Source organism: Lathamus discolor, chromosome 3 (assembly GCF_037157495.1).
Source record: "Lathamus discolor isolate bLatDis1 chromosome 3, bLatDis1.hap1, whole genome shotgun sequence".
NCBI classification, from domain to species: domain Eukaryota; kingdom Metazoa; phylum Chordata; class Aves; order Psittaciformes; family Psittacidae; genus Lathamus; species Lathamus discolor.
The window spans coordinates 83,076,336-83,099,195 of NC_088886.1; the positions used below are offsets into that span (position 1 = coordinate 83,076,336).

General features: G+C 38.7%; 1 protein-coding gene across 4 annotated transcripts in view; it reads right to left on the bottom strand.

Moving 5' to 3' along the window:
- The window catches only part of PARD3B (par-3 family cell polarity regulator beta), a 414,980-nt gene that overhangs the window by 374,333 nt on the left and 17,787 nt on the right, over nucleotides 1-22,860 (bottom strand). For all 4 annotated transcript variants that reach the window (XM_065670133.1, XM_065670134.1, XM_065670132.1 and 1 more), the window contains exon 2: nucleotides 11,058-11,159. In XM_065670133.1, coding sequence (XP_065526205.1) covers nucleotides 11,058-11,159 — 102 coding nt within the window. The remainder of the gene's footprint in view (nucleotides 1-11,057; nucleotides 11,160-22,860) is intronic.

Here is a 22,860-nt window from a genome sequence, read left to right on the forward strand (position 1 = left end):
TATTCTTTTCAGTCAGCCTACAATCTCCATTTTCAGCCTTTATTCTAGTTTTAAAACCTCCGAACTGCAGAATTATTCATATCCTCATTAGCTTTAATGAAGAAAAGCTGGGGTTCCAAATGCTTCAATTATCAGGTTTTCCTCTCCTGCATGTGGCCAATCATCAAGTTTTCTAAACTTTGAAGTGGCACAGCTAATCAGTGTAGCTACAAAACCCTTTATGCTGCACCTTAATCCTTTTCCACACAATTACTTCCTTTTGTCCAAGGAGGTGAAAACCAGCTCCTGTGCAGTATTTTGTACTTCAAGAAAAATAGCCTGTTGGTTGCCAATCTGCATTTAGATGAAGCAGAGTATAAATATAAAAAAAAAATAAACACACACACACATAACCTAAAACCTGCTTTAAGAGCTGTACCTGTGACACAGGACAAGAGGAACTGTCCAACAGTCACATTCTTCCAGGGTAGCAGAGAGGACTCCAACATGAGCAAGCTGGGTATAAGAATAACATCCCAGAGTAGGACGGTGCATAAAGTGGTATAGGACAGTCCTTAGGAATCTTAACTACAGATGTCGTAAGCATTTATTCCCTTATTCCCTACCAACAACATGCAAATAGAATTTCTTTGAACACAGGTCAGTGACAAAAATAGGACTGCAAAATGGCAAGAAAAACCTTGAACCTTGTGAGCTACTAGAGCAAAGAAGGCCCAGTTCAACAAAGCAGTGCAGGGAATGATGGCCCTGATTTCCCAAGTACATTTTTTTGGTCCCATTCTGGTGTACTATTGCCTAGTCACAAAATTTGAAACAAATGTTATTCCTGTAGTGGCTGCCAACAAAGAACATGAGCTTCAACTGCTTATATACCACACTAACACTGGCAGCACCACCACTCCCCTACCCAGAACAACTGCTGCTTCTTACCTCCTTTGGCAGGCACAGAACCCACAAAAGGAATTACTCTGGGAAACTGTTCTGGGTAACAACAGTGTTTCCTGTTTGTGTCAGACTAGCTTAATCATAGATCAGTTCTTGTACAGTTCAAAGGGCAAGAGCCACAGGACTGGGTGGAGGCACACACCATGCTCTTTTGAAAGCAATTGCACACTTAGGCCAGCTGAAGGCTGCCAGGAAATCAGAAACGACAATCAAGGCAAAATTAAGGCTGAAAAACATTAATTGTCTTTTAGTGGCCATAAAAGACTGGAAGCAGGGCCTTCATACACTTACGCAGAAGCCCCTTTTCCAGATACATAGGCAACCTATTATGCTATATACACACTGTTGTATGTAACTGGTACGATTTTGCTTTTCACACTGGAAGACCAGGACAGCATTCTAAAACGGTTTTAGGGAAATGGGAATGTGAATCACTCATATAAGACAGTAAAAAGATCAAACATAGTTATACATTCTTTGCTGTATGTCAAGCCAGCCTAGCTAGGGCTGGAAGGCGCAGGGAAGGTTTCCGAAGTAGGGATTCTGAACACAAAAATGCCTTATCTTTGTATGCTTTCATCTTCACAAAAGCAAAAAAAAAAAAAATACCTTTTAGCAGAGGAAAAAAAAAGAAAAAACCTTTGTTCAAGTGCACTTCATATTCGATTTCTTAGATTAACTGCTACTGTCTCCAAATGAACTTACCTTTCCACTTCATGTTTATATATGAGACTCAATAGAAGTCTAGCTATAAAGATGTTACTTGAATTTCCATTAAGTGAATGCTGCTGCTATACAGAATAACAAAATATAACCTCTCATCTAAAGGGGAACATTAAAATTCTTCACCCTTTTATTCATCAGTTACTATAACCAGTTTGCAGTGATGGGGGCCAGAAGTAAGAACTATAGTTGCATACAAGGATTATAAATAAAGCCAGTGGGTAGTTTTAGCTTCATACAGATCTGGTAAGTTGAAACTAAATACACCTCATATAGATCTGGTAAGTTGAAACTAAGTACACCACGCGCCGTGATCAAAGCCCCTCACATAATATATTTCACACCTACCTTCAGCAGTTTAACCTCAATGTCACAAAGGTAAAGTACATTTAGTTCCTGTTGCTGTATTGTTTGTTCCTCACTACCATTATTCTATACTGACCTATGGGAACTTCATCATACAGGTTTTATCCTTACAGCTTTGACTGCTATGGGGTAGATATTAGATATATGTGAAAGTTTAGGAAAACCTTCTTTAAAAGCTGAAGATAAAACGATGTAAGAAGAAACATGCCATCCAAGGAAAAACTTCTCAGAAGTGTTAATATAAAATGCATTAGCTCCATATGAAAGATTCCTCGGATTTTAAGCATGTAAATCATTAAGATCAGGAAAGATCTCGGTACTCTGAAATCCAACTCTTTGATTTCTTATCAGTCCCTGTGTGGTCCCAGGAAGGCAAGCAATCATAACTTGAAAGTCCCACTAATATGACCTGAGTCAAGCTAAACCTAGCAGTTTAAGCTTAGGACCTCAAATCAACAGCAAATGAGGACATTTCTTCAGCAAGAGAAAAGCAAGTCTTCGTCTTCTCTAATGGAGGTTCTTCCAAGAAAATGATTTGCAACTTGATTACATTAACTTGATTGCATGCTCTACCATAGTGTATTTTATTATCCTCTTGAGAGCTATCCCTTAAAGTTAAAAATGCACTGGAAGAAGTTTACTACTTTAAAAAAGCCACACTAATTATTCTAGCCTGTTAAATAATCACATAAAAAGTAGCACTCGAGTTCATCAGAAAGTTAGCTTTGATTTTATTTGAAAAAACAGTACCTACTGTTGCAAAAGTACCAAGAAGCAACACAAGTCAATAATCAATTCTAGTGTCACCCATCCTTCCCTCCTTACTGCCAGCTATTCTTCCTCTCAGTTCTGACTTCTGGCTTACCTGGCTTACCTCCTAACAGGGAAGGAATCTTTAAGAACAAGGATGCAATTAAGAACCTGAATAGAGTTAGAGGTGTAAGAGCGAGAATCAGACTACTAGCACTACAACATCAAGAAACAGCTCTAATAGTGTCATAATGATTAAAACAAACAAACAAAAGCCTACACACACAAGAATCAACCCACCGCACAAAAAACACACACACAAAGGAACTGGCACATGCGGAATCAGCATCGAATGGATTCAGTCAAGTGCTTGTAGAAGGCGACAGCACTGCAAATATGTTCTCATGTTAGGAAGTTCAGAATATTTTAACATTATTTCATTTTTTTTCAGATAGACAACTTATTCCTGGAGGTCATTTCTTATATCATTTTCCTAATGGTGCATTTTTATTGAAGGATTTTTTTAACCTCCTTTTTATTTGGCTGATTAGCTAACTTAAAATACAGAGAAGCCGCACTGCATCCTGACCTTCAAACGTGCATTTATTAAATGTGAAGTGGGGCTTTTGTTTGTTGTTTTTTTACTAAAGTTGTTGAACTATTGTTCCATCTGCCTTTGAAGAAAGGGAGGAAAACCAACAGATCTAAAGACTTGACTCTTCAAATTCCTGTAACTGAATTTTACTGTTAATGCCACCTTTGCAGAATGGTAACAGAATGAACAACCGGAGAGCATTAATACTGAATAGCTATAGAATCCTTTAGGTTGGAAAAGACCATTAACCTCATTGAGTCCCACTCTTAACACTACCAAGTCCACCACTGAGCAGGTCCTCAAATGCCACATTCACACACATTTTAAATACCTCCAGGGATGGCAACTCAACCACTTCCCTGGGCAGCCTGTTACAGTACTTGACAACCCTTTTGGTGAACAAATTTTTCCTGATATCCAGTCTAAACCTCCCCGGCTCAACTTGAGGCTGCTTGCTCTTGCCCTATTGCTTGTTACCTGAGAGAAGAGATGGACACTGACCTCACTGTAACCACCCACCAAGCTGTAGAGAGTAGTGATGTCCCTCCTGAGTTTCCTTTTCTCCAAGCTAAGCAACCCCAGTTCCCTCAGCCACTCCCCATAAGACTTGTAGGCAGGTTATGAAATCAGTCAGCCTTTCTAGATCCTTGCACAAGACACTTCTAAGCTTGCAAAAAAAAAAAGATGAAAGCATGTTCTCTTATTCATACACACTGTCAAAAGATATTTCGTGTATGACAGGTGGACTTGGGCAACCTGGTCCAGTGTTTCACCACTCATCAAAAAATTTCTATCCTCATATCCTTGCAGCCAAGCTGCAAGACTGTAAGTTCAAAGACCATTACACCTTGTCCTATTGCAACAGGCCCCGTTAAAAAGTCTGTCCCCATCTGTCTTTTAAGCCTCCTTAAAGTACTGAAAGTTTGCAAGTACTGAAGTCTCTCCAAAGCCTTCTCTTCTCCAGGCTAAACAACCCCAACTCTCTCAGCCTCCAAAGTATATCATAAATAAACCATTATGTGGAAGTATTTAAAAGCTTTGCTTACTTTATAGCAAGACAACCCAATAAATTATCTTTACACAACAAGGTTACATTATTTTCACAATGCATATCACTCCCTTGGTAAACATTAACATGTGTGTGCTTACATGCACTTAAGTATCCACACGTGTATATAGAATTCTAAGTATTTGTTACATCAAGGAAAATCATTAAGAAGGAATAAAAGTCTCCCACCAGGTTATGCTTACACAATGAGATGTTAAGCTCCTTTTCATGAGGACATATGAGGGCCCATTCAACCCACCATTTGTGACCAGATGCACTTAGAATGACCTCCCTCCCTCCATCCCTCTCATTGTTTAAGGAACAGCAACTGGAACAGCTTCAGCTGTCAGACCACCAATTAGTGCCCATATGACAAAACACATTTTCAGGTTGAGAGGAGGTGTTATGGTTGTAGAGTTGACTACTCCCCAAAACCCAAGTAGCCCAGGTTCCAGAGCTTCTACCTGCTGCACGTTTTTAATACTCCTTTTATAAATGCCAAATACACATCAGACAGAGGGATCAACAGAAAATCAAATTAGAAAAGCACAAATTTCAGACTTACATGTATCTTACATGAAGAGGATCGTAACTCCAAAATCCCCCTTTTTGCATTTAAATAGGCAATCTTATTCCAAAACTATCAGAAATTTTATTAGTGTCACAGATCCACAGTCACAGTCAATTTTAAAATTTCCCTCTGAAAAAAGTAATGGAATACTTATTATCATAAATGGATAACTCTGGTGGTTACAGATGTTCAGAGAAGGAGTTCACAGTTCAGAACGTTCAAAAGCTGGAAAAAATGAGAAGTTTGAAGTCCATCTGGTAAGAACCTTTATAACTACATTTTCACTTTTAAAGCAGGTAGAAGTGAAATAAGTAACCCTTGCAGTATGTTCCAAGCCAATATCTATTTTATGAAAAACTGCATTACGCAGCACTAAATACGTAAAAGCTTATTCTTCTTCTAGAATAAATAGGTTAATTTATGCAGACAGGCACTGTGTTGTGGCTCTAAATCTATAAAACTGGATTTTCTTTAATAAGCTAAGCAACATTTGACCAGGTGTCTCTTCTTACAGCTATGAACTTATCTGGAAGCACATTGCTAGACCTGAAGTTTATTACAAGAATGTTTCCAGTAACCAGGAGCACATGATAGTGTAATTGCACACCCCGGAATGTAATACCACACTTTAAAAATGGTTATTTTAATGATTACGCTAATGAGTTCTGAACTTCCAACCTATGTGCATACAGTTTCATAATTACACAGCTTGAAATCCTCATCAGTAAATCCAAATGCTCCTGAAATCCAAATCATTTTCTAATCTTGAATAATGCATGGCACCTCTGCAGAACAAAATTAAAACAAATTTCATAAAAATGCAAAGCTTCATAATCTGTATTCTAAAAGAAACTGCATTACTGAAATAAAGTGTTGTTTAGTAAGTACTAATGATGGGGATTTTTTTCTCCTCCCCCTCCCTCTGGTACTCACAGTTCAGATCCCACTTCAAAAATAAACAGACTAACTCCTATCAAAATATCTTTATATATATATATATATATATATATATAAGGTGGCTCACAGCATACCCTACTACACAAGAGTGAAATCAGACATCTGTTTCCTAAACAAGCACTAGCTCAAAATGGCTTAAAACCTTTTCTTCCTGAAAAGTGTGAAAACATATTTTTTTAAAATAGGCTGCAGCTTGACTGGCTTGCATACGATTTCATCAACAGCAAAACCAAAACTCCATTGTCGCCATCAAAGGGCCAGCAAATCAAGGTCTGCAGTTTTTCTGTAACAATGTCCCCCATCCCCAAGGCCTTTTCTGTTTGTTTTCAAATTACAGGTAGAGCCCAGATAAACTCCACAGAGGTTTTTAGCAAGCACTAGCACTGCCTTTTTCAACAACTTCAAAACCCTGTGACTCAAGATGAGGAGAAAAACCATTGTCGCAGTCAATGCAAAATGATAGATACTTTGTTTTGATCTAGGATTTTCTTGTGTCTCTTCCCTTCTCCATATTTTAGGGTGTTGACATGGATAAAGGTAATATTTGAAATGTTCTTTTTAATACTTCCCTGCTTGTAGACACACAATGCACAGTTAATTATCAGGCACCTGAAGAATATTTATACGGGTACTTCCTTGATATAAGTTACATGAAGGTTTTATTCACAGTAGTGTTGTGTATTTATATCTTCATTGCCCAGAAGTAGCTATGAATATTTAAGTAAACAAATACTGTCAGCAATAACAATTTCATATCCCAATAACTTTGATTAGGGGAAATTATAACCGAAACATTCTACAATCATTTATACAAGGGAAAAACAGAATAACATGACAAATAAGAACACTGTATCATGCTTTTGGAGGTTGTAAACATGTTATTCAAAACAAAAGTCACATCCATTTTAATGTTTGCCAATTTAGCATTTGAAAGAAGAATGAATTATTAGTTAACCTTTTTGCTTATCAAATTTTAAGATTTCCACTCATCTCCAATATCTCATTACCAAAACCACAAAACATAAAAGCGAAACCAAAAGCAATCAGGAAGAGTCACAGAGACAAATACCTACACATATTCTGGCAAAGATACTAACCACAGCCTAAAAATTATACTTATGGAAAAAAGCCCCAAACACTAAATCCAAATCTAAAGAACAACAGCCCTTACATACCAGTTTTGCTAAATGTCTTCATTTATCCATGTTGAACATATCTGGCTTTTTGATCTACTAATCCCCATTTTACCTCATTAACAACAAGGAGCTAAACATAAGAACTGTCTGCCTCAGGACAACAGTTGTCTCACAGAAGGCATTCAAACTTACAGAAGTGTAACCAACACTCTGACAGAAGCACTAAGTATCAAAAGTTCGAAGCATGTACTGGCTGCAACCAGTTTAACAGCCAGTAAAATCACATGCATTAAACCAGTAACTTGACCATGGTACTAACCAACTAAATGAAGCCTTGGGTGGGATGGTTTAGTGTGAGGTGTCCTTGCCTATGGCAGCGGGGTTGGAACTAGATGATCTTGGGGTCCTTTCCAACCCTAACTATTCTATGATTCTATAAATGTCATAAAACGTTGAGTGTCAAAACCCTGGTCCAGAGCAACATTCACCACCTTGGGAGGGGGAGAGGGCAGGGGAAGCTATACTATCTTTTTCTTTGATGTATGTCTTTTTTGGTGCAGATTTTATGAAGCACAGAGAGCATCCAGGTTATACCAGTATGAACCACCCTATGTCTACAGCACACTCAAAATGATACCTCCATGTTATATGAAACTAGCATAATTAAATTGCTTTCTGCGCTACCAAACATCTCGTACATTGCTTACTCTTTACAAAGTGATTTGTATTGGTTTTTCAACTTCTCCAGGGAAAAGCTGAACAATATGCAACAACCTGTAGAACAGCCTACATAATAAACCACTGCAGCATATACTTTAAGAGGTAAAAAAAACCTCGGCTGTAACTAAGTTAACATATCTTGCTTTGTTTCTCCTTAACAAGTGTAATCTACTGTTGTACAACAAACTGAGGAATAAAAAACTCTATTCTGCATCCCAGTTATCAGAGTTACAAAACCCTAGAGAAAATGCTAGGAAGCTCAATTACATGGAATTCTAGAGTTTGAACCACATTTCTCCAACTTCAATATGCACTACTGGCATGCATTGCATATTTCAGAAGCAAACCACATGACAAAGATCTGCAAAGCATGACATTTTCAGGCTCTGCTGACCCACTGGACGATAATTGAAACAAGCCAGCATAGAGGTCTCTGCTACTCATTCACAAGAGATTTTAAAGCAGCAATACTGCACCTCTCCATTAAGAGAAATATCCTCGGAATTCCACAGCCCTTTTTTTTTTCCTAAACTCCTGCCCACTTGCTTTCTTATTTTGACTTCATTTTACTGCTTTTCAACCTGCTTGCAGAAATCATTTTCCTTACCACCTTGCACTCTTCGGGCATACCTTCTCTTCTTACCTAAAGGTGATTTCAGTTCTGATTTCGTTCTCCATTTCTTGAGGGATTCAATGGTTGGAGGGAACAGAAACTGTTCAAAGGCGGAATTACTTCATTATAACTTCATTTAAATACACACTGCACATTAGAGTGCGCCATCACTTTCACAGCTGGAATGACAGCCCTGAAGGCCTACAGAGTCAGATCCAAGACAGAAAATAACTGTTGTACAAGTATTATACCTAGCCAACAGCACTCCCAGTGACTAAACCTGCTTGGAACCAACATAAAAAGTTCAAAATCCACTGACAGAAAATATGCCTGTCACGTACTTGGAGAGACATCTCCTTTGTATAATTGCATCAATCTTGAAGTTCATATCTACTTCTGAACCCAAGTGTTTGTCATTTTGCTGAGACAACTTTTCCAAACCAGCCTCACACTCACAATTCTATCACTGAAACTAAAGGCACGTGCAAGACTTCTGCCAGAAGTACGGTTTAACAGAGTTACGTAGCACCCTTCACAAAATAAAACCACTTCAGCCAGATCTTCAGCTTCTTATGAGGAGCATGCGCGGCCCATTAACTATTCCGAACACCCAGCAGTTAATTTCTCTAGCATTTGGAGACCTTCCAGGAGACATGTTTTCTCAATATTGCGCTTCTGCTAGTAGCGAACAGAGAAGGAGGAATTCATTGACTTTGCTATTTAATATTTCACTAAATGCTTAGCTAAAATAAGTATCTGAACTACACTTAATTCATACCGTCTACTTGATACTATCATTAAAAACACCTCAATGACAGTCACAGTCTCTACAAATCTTGAAACAATGTCACTGTTTCAGCATTTTATCGATACTGCTTTAGGTCCTTCTAAAGCTTCTGCTGCTGCTAAAAAACACAAGGCACCTCTGTTTAACAAAGGAGACATCCAAGCAGAAACCACTTCTAAGACTACAATGGCACTCAGCAGAGTATCAGCACAATGCCCATCACAATCACATACCTCTTGTTTCCTTCCACTCTTAAAAAAGAAAACCCACCATACAACCCAAACCACCCCACACTACTTCAAGAGTCTGGTTTTCCAGTGTTTTTATCTCAAGGCTGCCTCAGAACCAGAGTCCCACCTAGAACTATCATAACAGAAGATCCTTAAGCCGACAGCTGTGTGCGAACTAGAAACTTTGTCACTAACACATATTCAACCAGCAATACCCAACAACAGAGTACAGAAAAGGCTCTGACAAGTTAAAAACTAGATGGTATGTCAAATATTCTGCAAACTACTGCTCATATTTGCGTAAGTATTCCTGTATCAGCACTTCAAATAGAGGAATCCTGGGTGGACATGTTAACTTTTATTAACTAATGAGACCAGGAATGCATTTCCCTTTGATGCAGTATCTCCTTTTATGACATGTTATGCTTATGTTCTTACGACAATTTACACTTGCGGTCTTACCCTTTATATACAGCTGTGTCAATCCTCAGAACACAGTATTTAGTTTTCAAACACTACCAGAAAAAAGTATTAGCGCATTTTAAGTACACTTTGAGTAAATACAGACAAGCAAGAAACACAAGTTTAATAAAAAGAACATACACCAAACAGAGCTTCTTTGCTTTTAAGAATTCCCACACAAGCCACCATAAAAAGACACTGAAGTACACCTTAGATAATTTTCTAAGGTACTGAGCAGTATCCCATTAATCATAAGCAAAATATTGCACTTGATAGTAAGTCACTGAAGAATCAACAGCATATAAAACTAGCATTTCTATTTGCTATATACAAAATTATTTTAAGTCACCAAGCATACAGCAGTGTGAATAGACAGCTATTTGCCTAAAAGTACAGGCATATCCCATGTTTGGATCTTCAGTTTCAAATCACTAGATACATTGTTTCCCTCTGATTTTACAACAAGAAAAGATGAGGAGAGAAAAAGCAGCAAAGTATTACACATTATACCCCTCCGCCTCCATGCGGAAATAACTCAGTTAGTTTCCAAAAACTAAATTTTCAGATAATTGCAAAAAATATAAAAGGGGCGTCTTTGCAGCTTCCATTTCTCTCCCCAGAAGGGAGATCTATCTTGTCTGAATTGAAAGTCAGAGGCTCATAGCTTCTAAAATTTATAACTGCTTAGACCTTCAGCAATAAATGACAGGAATTGCTCCTGAAATTCAACACAGTTGAGGCAGTTGTTCTTGTCATCACAGGATTTGACTGTTTATTTTGTCACACAATCATGACATTTGAATGTTCCTCAAAAACAATTCTAAGCAAAGGAAAAAGACTGTAATAGATATTTCAAGTGGCATGAAAAAAGATGTCTTACAAAACTCTCATTCCTCTACCACTGTTCTCACACAGCATTAAAAAGAATCACAAAACTGCTTGAAAAGGTGTGTCCCCCATCCTGTATCTGTCTCTTCCCACCCCACCCCCCTGCCCAGAAACAGAGAGCTGTAGCACCTATGAGCAGATGTGTTTCATTTAGGAATATTTAACACCCACTTCACTTGCCAGATGCCTGAGAAACAAGAAAGTAGCATTAGTTCTTCGAAGAGACACACCAAAAAGCAAAGCCAGTATTTTTATCCAAGCTCTACCTTATCTTTGTCTTCCACAACATCTGCCAGCACATCATCTGGGTCCAGAATTCCTCCATCTGTATACTCCAGGTGGTGAATATTTACCCAGGAAGCTGGATCCTGTAAGACAGACACACGACTTGTTAATCTAACCTTGCATGGTTTTAGTGTTGTCAGACAAAGCAGCTTTGTACCCCTTTGCTTCCCACCTACTTCCCTCTTTAATCAGGCGGCAGAAGCTTGGAGAAAAAAATCAAATTAGAATTAAAACTACAGACACATAACAAGACACTACTTACAGAATACAACACAAAAGATCTTCAAAACGTACATTGCCTTATCATTCGTTATTTAAACAGTTAACGTAAATACATATATGGATGGAAAAGCACCACTCCTGACAATTTATGGGGGGAGGAGTGTATGCCTGTCTTTATATATATTTAAAACTCCCATTATTTCTCTGAGGAAGTAGGTCAGCCTACTGTGGCAAAAAATAAACGAATAGAATAAATCGCAGTTTGCTTTCACAAATAAATGCTCTCAAATTCTAATACAACATTGTGTACCAGATGAAGAGGAATCAAGTTAGCTTTCCAAACCAATGTTTTCCTCATATATTATTACTTCACTTCAATAACAGGAGCTTAGCCATCGTTCCACTGACCCTGAAGCCAAAAGGTTCAAAATACACTGCTCAGCAGCAAATTCTCCCTGACATGAAATACAAATCAGGAAGCAGACACACATCCATAATCACTGCCCTCAAACCATACCACCTTCCTGTGTACACCTAGCTTCCGAGAGGGACAGGCTAAGTGGGAGTTATGTTTGCATTGCCTTGACATTCAACCATTTCTCCTATTAGGGCCAGCTATTGCTGTTTAACAAGCACATGGCAGCTCATCCAGTGACAGCAACAAGTTTGAGTACCCTACAGTATCAGCATTGTTAAGTGTTGAACTAGCACATTTTGGACAGCACACTGAAGAAAGGAAACATGCTTAGTTAAGACTGCAAAGCGGATTTGAGCATTCCAACAAATATTGTTGAGACTGGCCAGAATACGCTAAAATTAATGGTCGTGAAAGCGGCATGCACACATGTAGCTTTGAGAAAGGTTTCAGAAATGGACAAAGAAGAGTACTGCTGATGTGCAATACACAATCCCAGTAATTCCTTTATATTACATTTGTATCTCCAATTTCTTCTTCCTTGTCAAGTCTAAATAGATCACAATTCTCAGAAACCAAGTGAAGCACAACAGACACACTATATAGACTAGCAAGTCCCTTATCACTACATTTAGATATTCCCCACATAATTCAGTCCCTCAGAAGTACAGATGTTCCACTCCGTATTTATTTATGGGTATTCTATAGCTTTAGCCATTAAGTGATGCAGACAGCAGATAAATCAGGATAATTCCATCGTAAGTACAGATGTGGATCAATTTGATTACATCATCCACATGCAGCAGTCAAAAAACAAACTGAAAAGCCTCACACCACAACTACCCTGGCATTACCAATAGGTCAGCCCATCATGCCACTAGCAACTTTGCTGTGTGAACTCGAAACAAAATGTTTTGCCTGTTCTGACTCGTCTAGCTTTAACAGTTCAGTTTCAATTCTTCCACTCACACGTACTGGTTTTGGCTGGGCTAAAGTTAATCTCCTTCATAGCAGCTAGTTGCTGGAGTAGTGTTGATAACACAGGGATGATTTCGCTATTGCTGAGCAGTGCTTAGACAGAGTCAAGGCTTTTTCTGGCTCTCACACCACCCCACCAGTGAGTAGGCTAGGGGAGCCCAGCCAGGACAGCTGACCCAACTGGCCAAAGGCATATTCCATACCATGGAATTTTGTTTTGCCTATTAAACTGTCTTTATCTCAAGCCCATGAGCTCTCACTTGTACCCTTACAGTTCTCCTCCCCAGCCCACTAGGCAAGGAGTGAGCAAGCAGCTGTGTGGGGCTTAGCTGCCTTAGGTTAACCCACAGTCCTTTTACCCCCTTACACTTGTCTGAGGATTAAGTGTATCTAAAGTACACCTCAGCTAAATGACAACCACCCAAGTAAGCACATAACAGTATCTCTATTTGTAACACATCTATTTAATCTGTAATTCACCTCTAACTACAGTTATTTCATCTTGCACTGAAACCGCCCATTTGCAAAATTGAAAATGCTTGTTCACTGTAGGTATCAGGTGATCAAAATTAGAAAGTTTAAGCAAATCAACTATGATGCTTTTGTCTCTGCAAGGTGCTGAACTGTAGACAACTATTAGAGCTCAAAACTCTGTTTTAAAGCTCCTGATTTAAGCATTTTTACTATAACCACAAAATTCTAAGATGAAAAGGACGAGAAGAATCTCTGTGCAACAAGCAAGCAGGTTAACTTAGCTCAAACAATTTACCTAATGCAGAAACCTTGTGAAAGAGTGTCATTTGACCCTACCAATTAACTTACACAATATGATTCTCTCAAACTGGAATGCATCAGTAGCCACAAATATTCCTCCTGAACCTTTTAACTAATGCAATCACAAAAGGCTTTCCGAGTTAGTGACACTAAAACAGCATATTTGAAAAACACTCCTCTTAATTCAACAAACTTCTGCAGCTAACAGGGTTTTGCCTGAAGATATATTAAAACCCTTTATACGTGTTATGATGTTTAAGCATCCTGTAGACAGAATAATGTAGATGTGAAAAAAAATAAACAGCTGATGGGAATATTTTGCTTTCAATGTTCCCTTCTATTTGTGATTCAGTAGCTGCATCAACCCAGATGTGTCATGGAAAAAGAAATAAAGGACTGCAAAAGCTCTACTGCCCCAACAGAATGCAGCAAGCTGGCGGGAAACAAGATCAAGACACACAGCCATCCTAAACTAAGCTTAAATTATTAACCTTCTTTAAACTCTGGGCCATGACAAATATAGTAATGAGTTTGTTAGTGGCCATATCAAGAGAAAGTAGTCTCTAAATCAGTCTGAAAGAACAGAAGATGTTATTCCTCACCAATCTTTTGTAGCAAGTGGAGCCAATGTTAACTTTTTTGAAAGAAAGGAATGACAATTCATACTGAAATACAAGAATTAAAGCAGAATACGATTCAAATAGCTTCCTTATCAGAAAAATACTTCCTAATAGTTTAGGTACCGCTCCCACAAACACTATGACTCAGGTACACATAGTGTGAAGACACTATGACCTTTTGGTCCCAAGACTTCCCAATTACAGCAACCACCAGAAACTACAAGAAGACCGAACATCTGCTGTGTCAGAGATACAAATGTGAAACTAGCTTCTATTAAGTTAGCCAGAACTTCAGCCCTGCAAGTTAAAAAAAAATCCCAGCTACTAAGCTCAGAGAGAGATACGCTTCTTTTTATAGACTTGTTTGATGAAGCAAATAGTAACTACTTCTAGACAGCCTAGGTGGAGGAAATTCCCTCTGCACAGTCACAGCAGTAACAACAGTTCATCTGACCAGCAAAATCACTCACCCATTCCAAAGTGATTTCAAAGTCAGAGAACATTTTCTGTTCTTTGGATGAATTCCAAACACTGCCATGCACAGGATACAAAGTGTGTATATATAAAAAAATAAACTAAAATCTATATAGCAATTTCTTCTGTGCTTCTTTACTCCCACCAAGAGACCAGACAGCTCCACTAAATAAAACACTGATATTTTAGCTAACCTGCCATATAAAACACGCCATTAACTACGAGTACATATAAAAGCTGAATACCTTAAGTCCCAAGCAGCATTTCATCCCATGATGAGTAGGGGATGGACAGTAACAGGAGGAAAAATGAATGTGCATGCATATGCACCCACACGCACGTTTTATACGTTATTTAGAGCTCAAAAGGAGTAGAACAGGTCTGAAAAATAACTGTGGTACATCCAAGATGGAATCGTCATTACAGAAATCAAACCTTTTCTTAAAAACGGATGGTCTTCATTTAAGTTTCTTATGTTTTAGTAAGATACAACCACCACAAGAATTTCCAGAACACTTCAGCTTTCCATATATTGTAAAACTGCTAGGCAGGAGAACACATTTCCAAAGTAACAGGGTAACTTTATTAAAGTATTATCACCAGAGTCCTTGCAAAACAAACAGCTTTTCTGCCTCTACAGTGTTTCCTGAAAGGTCTGAAAGTTGGAACCCGATAACACAGGTCGTAGGTTGTTGTGGTGTTTGACGTGTGAAGGGTTGATCCCAGCTTGCATATGTTTGCTTCAATGAAATAACACTGCTTCCCTGTTGAAAGCAGAAAACACTGAATTTCTGAGTTTATAAACAATATAGGAGAAGATGACATCTCGTTTTCACTCAGGGAAGGGATTAAGGACATATTTACTTGAGAAGGCACTTGCTGAGAAACTATGAAAGATAAAGCAAAAGAGTTTAAGAACTGTATTCTGAAACGCAGAGGTTCTAGTTTGAGATTTAAGTCCTCTTCCAATGAGTGACAGTGTCTAGAATGATTCCTCCCAGTATCTTCTTGACCATCATCACTGGAAGTTCATACGCCCAAGAAGAAAGAATTAGTTTCTTGTAAAAACAAAACACTAACAGCAGCCTAGAAGCTCTGGGCAGCTTTCAAGTTTGGTTACCATCTATCTGTGCTCCTAAATGCTCTCCTGATAGCAGGGTCATTTAGGTGAAAATACATCTACAGGCATTCTTCAAAACAGGTCCAAAATATCCTAACAGCACAAGTGGGGAGAAGTTCTCTTACAGCATGGCATATAACCCTTGTGCAGAAGTTTAGCCGAGGTATACAGAACAAACATCTAAATACGTACAGAGAAAGTACAAATAAGTTACCTGGTATAATGCATACCAGACTTCCCAAATGAATATTGAACAGTTACTCTAATGTGCACTTTACCTTAGGGCTGCAAGTCATGTTTGTGTTTAACATCAAGCCACTTAAAAACTGTTTATCATCATTTCCTTTATGTGTGGGAGAACACTTTAGGAATTACTATGCAAATATTTACCAAATGTTAAATTAAAGCCAGGTCACATGCATGCACAAGTGTGATTTAGGCAGAGAAGTGACATAAATTTAAAGAAGCAGTTTGACATGCACAGTCACAGAAAAGTTGAGGTTGGAAGGGACCACTGGGGTCATCCAGTCCGACCCCCCTGCTCAAGCAGTGTCACCTAAGGGTACATTACTCTCAACGGCATCCAGATGGCTCTTGAATGTCTCCAGGGAAGGAGACTTCACAGCCTCTCTGGGCAACCTATTCCAGTACTCAGTCACTCTCACAAAACAGAAGTTCTTCCTTGCGTTCAGATGGAACTTCCTCTAGTTTTGTTAATGCCCATTGCCTCTCACCCTATCTGCTGGCACCACCAGGAAGTCTGGCCTCATCTTCTTGAGACCCTCCCTTCAGGGACTTATATATATTGATCAGATAACCCCCAAGCCTTCACTTCTTCAAGCTGAACAGACCTAGCTCCTACAGCCTTCCTCACTGTCCACTTGTCCAGCTCACATTTCTGAGCTTGCCTATGAGGATGTCATCAGAGACGATATCAAAAACCCTGCTGAAGACCAGGTAGACAACATCCACTGGTCTGCCCTCATCTGTCCAGCAAGCTGTCCCATCATAGAAGGCAATCAGGTTGGTTAAGCATGATTTCCCTTTGGTAATTCCATGCTTACTACACCTTATCACCTACTTATCTTCCAAATGCTTAGAGATGGCCTCCAAGATGAGCCATTCCACAACCTTCCCAGGGACTGAGGTGAGGCTGACTGGCCTATGGCTCCCACCAGGGTCCTCCTTCTTGCCCTCCCTTCATGTTGCCACAGAATCTTAATCTAACTGTTGCTACCTAATGTAACACCTTCTGGTTCAAATAGTCTAAAATAGGTTTGAGAATTCTTCTATGCTTTTATTTTCAGTCAAACAGTAAGACTCCTCCCACACCAGTTCTCAGGCTGGCATTTTAGAAGCACCTCCACGTGATTGCTACCCTAGAGCAGACAGACTTCAATGAAATACTGCATGAAAAAGGATGTATTTAAAAACTGGAAATCACATATGCCTGTCCCACATCCACAGCAACAGAACAAAGGCTCACTCAGAGTTGGGGGGATATTTCAGATTAAGGTCAGTAAGGGAGAGATTCCGCCACTTGATTATTTTTAGATTGTATACTACAATGTGACCCATTATGTCCCAATATATAAGAAATATTTGAATACTTAGAGAAATCATTAAAGGCTATATGATATATCAACACCAAAGACCTCTAAAATATTAGTTACTCTCAAACCACAGCTTGTGGAGGGGAGCACAAAAAGGGAGTTGGAGAGGACCAGATGGATGAGATTGCTCGCAGCCTCAAAGTTCATCTCTAAATCCTTCTCAAAATGCATCACTAAATCAGAACAGACTCCAGTATTTTTGGTTTGTTTGCCACAACCACCTCCAAGCAAGCCTGAAGTGGTACTTACAGTCAGACTGCATTTCAATGGCCAGCAACTGGGCTGCCATCATCAGCTGTAGTAGCTGGGGCTCTGGTTTTATGGGACTATGAATATTAAGTTCCCCAAATCAACAGCTGATAGGAAGCAAATGCTTGCAATGCTACATATTGTCGCTGCTGGTTGTTAAATATTCCTCAGTCACAGCACAGTGATCTAGAGCCGAATAGTTAGATCTTGGCAACAATAAGAGGTACGCGCACTTCTACAGCCCAAGAGAAACCCAAATAAAAACGTGCCACTCTCTGTCCTCCTAGAAAGCAAAGAACTACATCTAAACATGTGAAGACAGCTGAAGTAGCAGAACTGTATCATTTCTGTAACAATATTTATGTTGCAGAGATTACACTTTTGTGGAATAAAAGCAAACACAAGAAGCTTACGTAAAAATCAAAGATGAACAGCTTTCTGCACAAAAGAATTGCAGACATTTACTGAGTTCAGCACTGACCAGACCTGAATAAAGCCTCCCTATACATAAAAATCAACAGATTATAAATTAGGTCTTTTCAGAAATTTCCGAAAATAGAGAAGCAACATTTAGGTTTCACTGCTCATGAAGCTTCCAGAATTTCGTTTGTATTACAGTACAAAGTTATAAATATCCACATTTCTAGGTCTCATTATTGAAAACAAATTCTTACCTGGAATTAATTACATTATCCTTACAGCTCTATAGTTCAACTGCATAAAATTAGACAAGATGTTTTTAATCATTCCTAGCTAGAAATTCAAAAGCAGCAGAAGCCTTCAAGATCATAGACAGACTAGAAAAACACTACACCATAGTGAGACAATAAAGATTCCTCATGTATTCTATAGTATTTGTTCTCCTCCGCCAAAACACTGCATCTTCTTGTGTTAGAAATGAACATGCTTTAAGACAACAGAGAGGAGATAAAGCTTCTTTATCCTTCTGGCAGGTGAAGAGACACACATTCTCTCAAGTCAGTAGTATTCTATACTGCTTCAGCTCAAAGACAGGAATTAAAGGTAAGATGAGGGCAAAGGACAGAGGGTAGCCCACTCAGAAAGAAGCTGCTTTTAGGCATCCAGCAATAAAACTATGTAAAACAAAGAAAGCCATACAGTAGAAATAGTCCTAGAAAGGTGGCTATAAAAGGTCCTTTCTGTCTTCCGGATGAAGTAGTCTAAAAATAAAGCCACCCAAGAAAGTTGTTTTCTGCCTTAACCAGGGGGTGACGGAGAACAGAAAACAATCCAAACACTCAAACTCCTAAGTTTGACAAGTTTGTCTTCGACAAGACAAAGTTCTTCACTTTTAACAGTAAATTTAGCAGGGCTAACTAACAAGCTTCCAACTCCCCTACCAAAACACAACTTTGCCTCCCTTTCCATAGTATTTGCAAACAGCATGGGTATTTTCAGTTCAGCTGATGTAGTTACAGGCACATAGCCCTGAAGTGCTCCTTACTGTAAGGCATAAAGTGAACCCCACAACAAAAACACCCACACAAAAAAAGAAATTCAAACCAAAACCAATACAACAAACACAAAAAAACATGATAACAACAACAATAAAAAAAAACCCTACACAAACAAAAATAAAAACCAACCATATTGACAGTGACATCACTTTGAGCAGTGTTTGTCAGCTTCCTACTAGGAAGGCATCTGCCAGTGAAGAGACCCACCTCACAGTGGTAACACTTGTAACTCAAGAGCTGATCTCCCAGGTTTCCCTTTCTGCAAGAAGAGGTCCAACTAAACAAACTACTTGAGCAAATACTGTTGATATTATAGGCTGTATCACGACTGCAAGATATTTAAGTACATAGCTTAAGTAATTACAAAGATCTTGAACATTCCATCAGGCTAAGATAGGACATCACTGCCTCCTACAAGAGGGCCTCTTGAAATGAGTTTTCCATTAATAGCAACTTAAGCAATCTTAGACAAATTACCTCCAGAAAATTAAAACAATACTAGAATATCACATTACTACTGAGCATGGTATCATCCTAAAAACACTAGCAGCCAACTCCTATCTAAAACTTCTCCTTAGTAAGCTTCCCTTATCAACTCACATGCAACAGTTACAGTATACTGAACTGTTTCCAAGTTCGACTCAAACCAAACAAAAACTGTTAAGTATCTGCATGCATGAGAAACATACGAAATAAGGTAACTGAAGAATCCTTAAATCAGTACATGCTTTAAAAGAAAAATGTTACCTTCAAACAAGTATCAAGGGCCATCTTTTCACGAGGATTAAAAATACATCAACCACAAAAAAACTGAACCTCTCGAAAGATCAAAATACTTTTTAATATGGGTATTTACCAGGTAAAGACACATCTGATCTGTTTGTGTCTGGTTCATGTCACCTTATGCATCCTGATTTCAATACAGCAAATAAAATGTGAGATCACAGAAGTACAGCCACTCTAAATAATGCATCCATAATGCTTTGCTTCTGGCCAGAGCACACATTTTGATTTTCAGTGAAGTCAAGAAGTTTTCTTCACACAGTGAGACAACAGAGAAGAATTTTATCCCTTCTAACAGGAATAAATTAAACATTCAAGTATGAGCTGAACCAAAGGTTTCTTTCTTCAGAAACAATGCAATTTCTCCTACCTTCTGGCAGATCTCCTTTCAGACTATAAAAAGGGAACCTATTCCAGGAAAGCAAACAAGGAAAAATCAAATCACATTTTATTTATTTATTTTCACACACACAAAAATTTTGTTTAGATTGTTCACTTCATCTTTTAAGGCTAGTTGTGAAAACTTATCCTTCCCTGATTTTGGGCGGAGGGGGGTTTAATCATCATTGGATGTGATATAGCCAAATGGTGCAACTACAAAGCAGGAAAGAAGTCCTGGAAAGAAAGATAAAATTTTGCATAAGGTCACTTTGAAGACCTGATTTTAAAAGTTTGTGTCTTTGAAGGTGCTAAAAACATGGTGTCAAAACAGGGACTCTAATCAGATCAGGTCAGTACAGAGAAAGATCTGTCTCTGTCACTAAGGTGGGTTTTATCTCAGCACATCGGCAGTTTTTGTGAAGTCTGCTCAGGCTGTTTGCCTTGCTGGCATCCTTAAGGATGGGAGGGAAAAAAGCAAAACAAACAAAGGGAACCAAACAATTCATGCACAAGGCCTGTGGAGTACCGCAGACTTGTAACAGAAAAACTGTTACCTATCTGGGAAAAGGCAGAAAAATCTGCCCTTGTTTTTCTTTGAAGTCAAGGGGATTACTGAGTGAAGGCAGACAGACAACAACCAGAAAGCGCAGCTTCTTTTTAGTGTTTGGAATGAGACTAACACAGCATAAGCACAGCTCACTAAAGGCTTCACATTCAGCATGCTAAATGGTCAGAAAAAGACACCAGAGAGCCCAAAATATTTCTTGATCGTTCGCCACCTTCAATTATGCTCTGACAAATTAACAGGACTAAGTACTACTATGACTATGCGTCAAACGTAACAGGAAGGACTGATGACCACTTCTTTCTCTCTCCTTCACCTATCCTTTTCACACAACCATACATCAAACTTCATTTTGGATGAATGAAACTCATTCTTCTCGTACTCTTTCTTCCTCTTTCCTACCCCATTTGTTTTCATGTGCAATTAACACATTGTTTTTCCTGAGTAGATGGAAAAAACAAGCATCTACAAGTTATAATAGCCACCTCCTTACAGCAAGACAGGCTTGGACATCAGAGAGCTTCCTTCCATCTTGGGCGGTCTCTAGAGGTGAAGGAAGATGCTTGCTACAAGCAACATTATACACATGCCACCAGTTTACTTCTTTAAAAATACCCCAGTTCACATTTTAAGGATAATGATCCTGCTCTGAGCTCCTGAAACACAAACAATGGAACACAAACATACTGAAAGTCCTTCAGATAGGTTATAAAGTATAGCAAAGGGAATATGGTGAACAGGTTTCCCCCACTTGAGTCACTTGACACCTACATACTGTAGGCCAGCAAACAGAAAGAGTGAAAATTTTTCTGTCCCTCAGAGACAGTGTTTGCAAAGAGATAATATTTCTTACTCTTTAGACATCTTCATACTATTATGTTTTGAGAAATTAACATGTACCAATGGACTATGTGCTAACAAATAGAAAGTATTCCCATTTTTCACAAGGAAAGGGAAGATAGTTATTCATCTCACCTAGTGAGCTCTACTATTACTAGAGAAGAGAAAGAAGAGAAAGCTGGCTTATTGTGGTAATTATTCAATATTATACTGAATATGCAGGGGGAAAATAGTCATCTCTGAGGAGGAAAACAGAGAAAACTGCCAGATATCCTTAGCATGGATTTTCCAATAGTCAGAGCAGAACTATATAAATCCAAAAAGACCCAGAATATTTAAAATTACACTTAGTGCAGCTTCGATTTGCAGTATTGGAACACTTAAAAAAAAAAAAAAAAAAAGACTAGTCTGATTCTGTGTTGAATCTGAATGAGTGAGAACCATGAATATGGCCCACTATCTGAATATTACCTGAATAAAATACAATGTAGAAAAAACATCACGAGAAGGATCACACAGCCCACCGTTACACTCCAACACTGGGCATTTAAGAAAAATATTCCAGTGACAAACAAGTATCTAAAACCAGAACAGGCAAAGATAGTTGGAGACACACATGAGGCAAACGGGTCCACACTGCAGCTGTAACAACTACAAAGCAAACTCCTTAAAGCCTCAGCTGAAACTGGAGTGCACTGTATGTCAGGCTCCGAATCCAAGATAACTACACGAATGCAAGAATGCAAGCATAAACTGATCTTCAGTTATAAAGTAAGACTATCCTTTAATTCACCCAGCCTATTAGACTAGACGGCTTCAACAACATAGAAACACAAGACTCACCCCTTTGTAAGTGAACACAACAGCTACAGAACAAAACATCTCTAAGTAAATCCACAACATTCAAAGCTTTAACTTCCATATCCCAAGTTCTCCATGCCAAATACTAGCTACAATACCCAGAGTAGTATTGTTATGCTAATAAGGAAACTGCTACACAGCTACAGGCACCTGGCAAATAACAATCAGCAGTGATTCTGGATTTTTGCTTGGTATCTGAAGGTAATACTGCGAGGTCAAGCGATCACAGTCATGATTTCTTAAAATCCAACTTAAGTACACAGAACTATAAAGCTATTCCTTCAAATTGCCACCTGCTCTCCACACAGAAATGATCAGGGGACTGGAGCACCTCCCGTATGAAGACAGGCTGAGGAAGTTGGGGATGTTCAGCCTGGATAAGAGAAGGCTGTGTGGAGACCTCATAGCAGC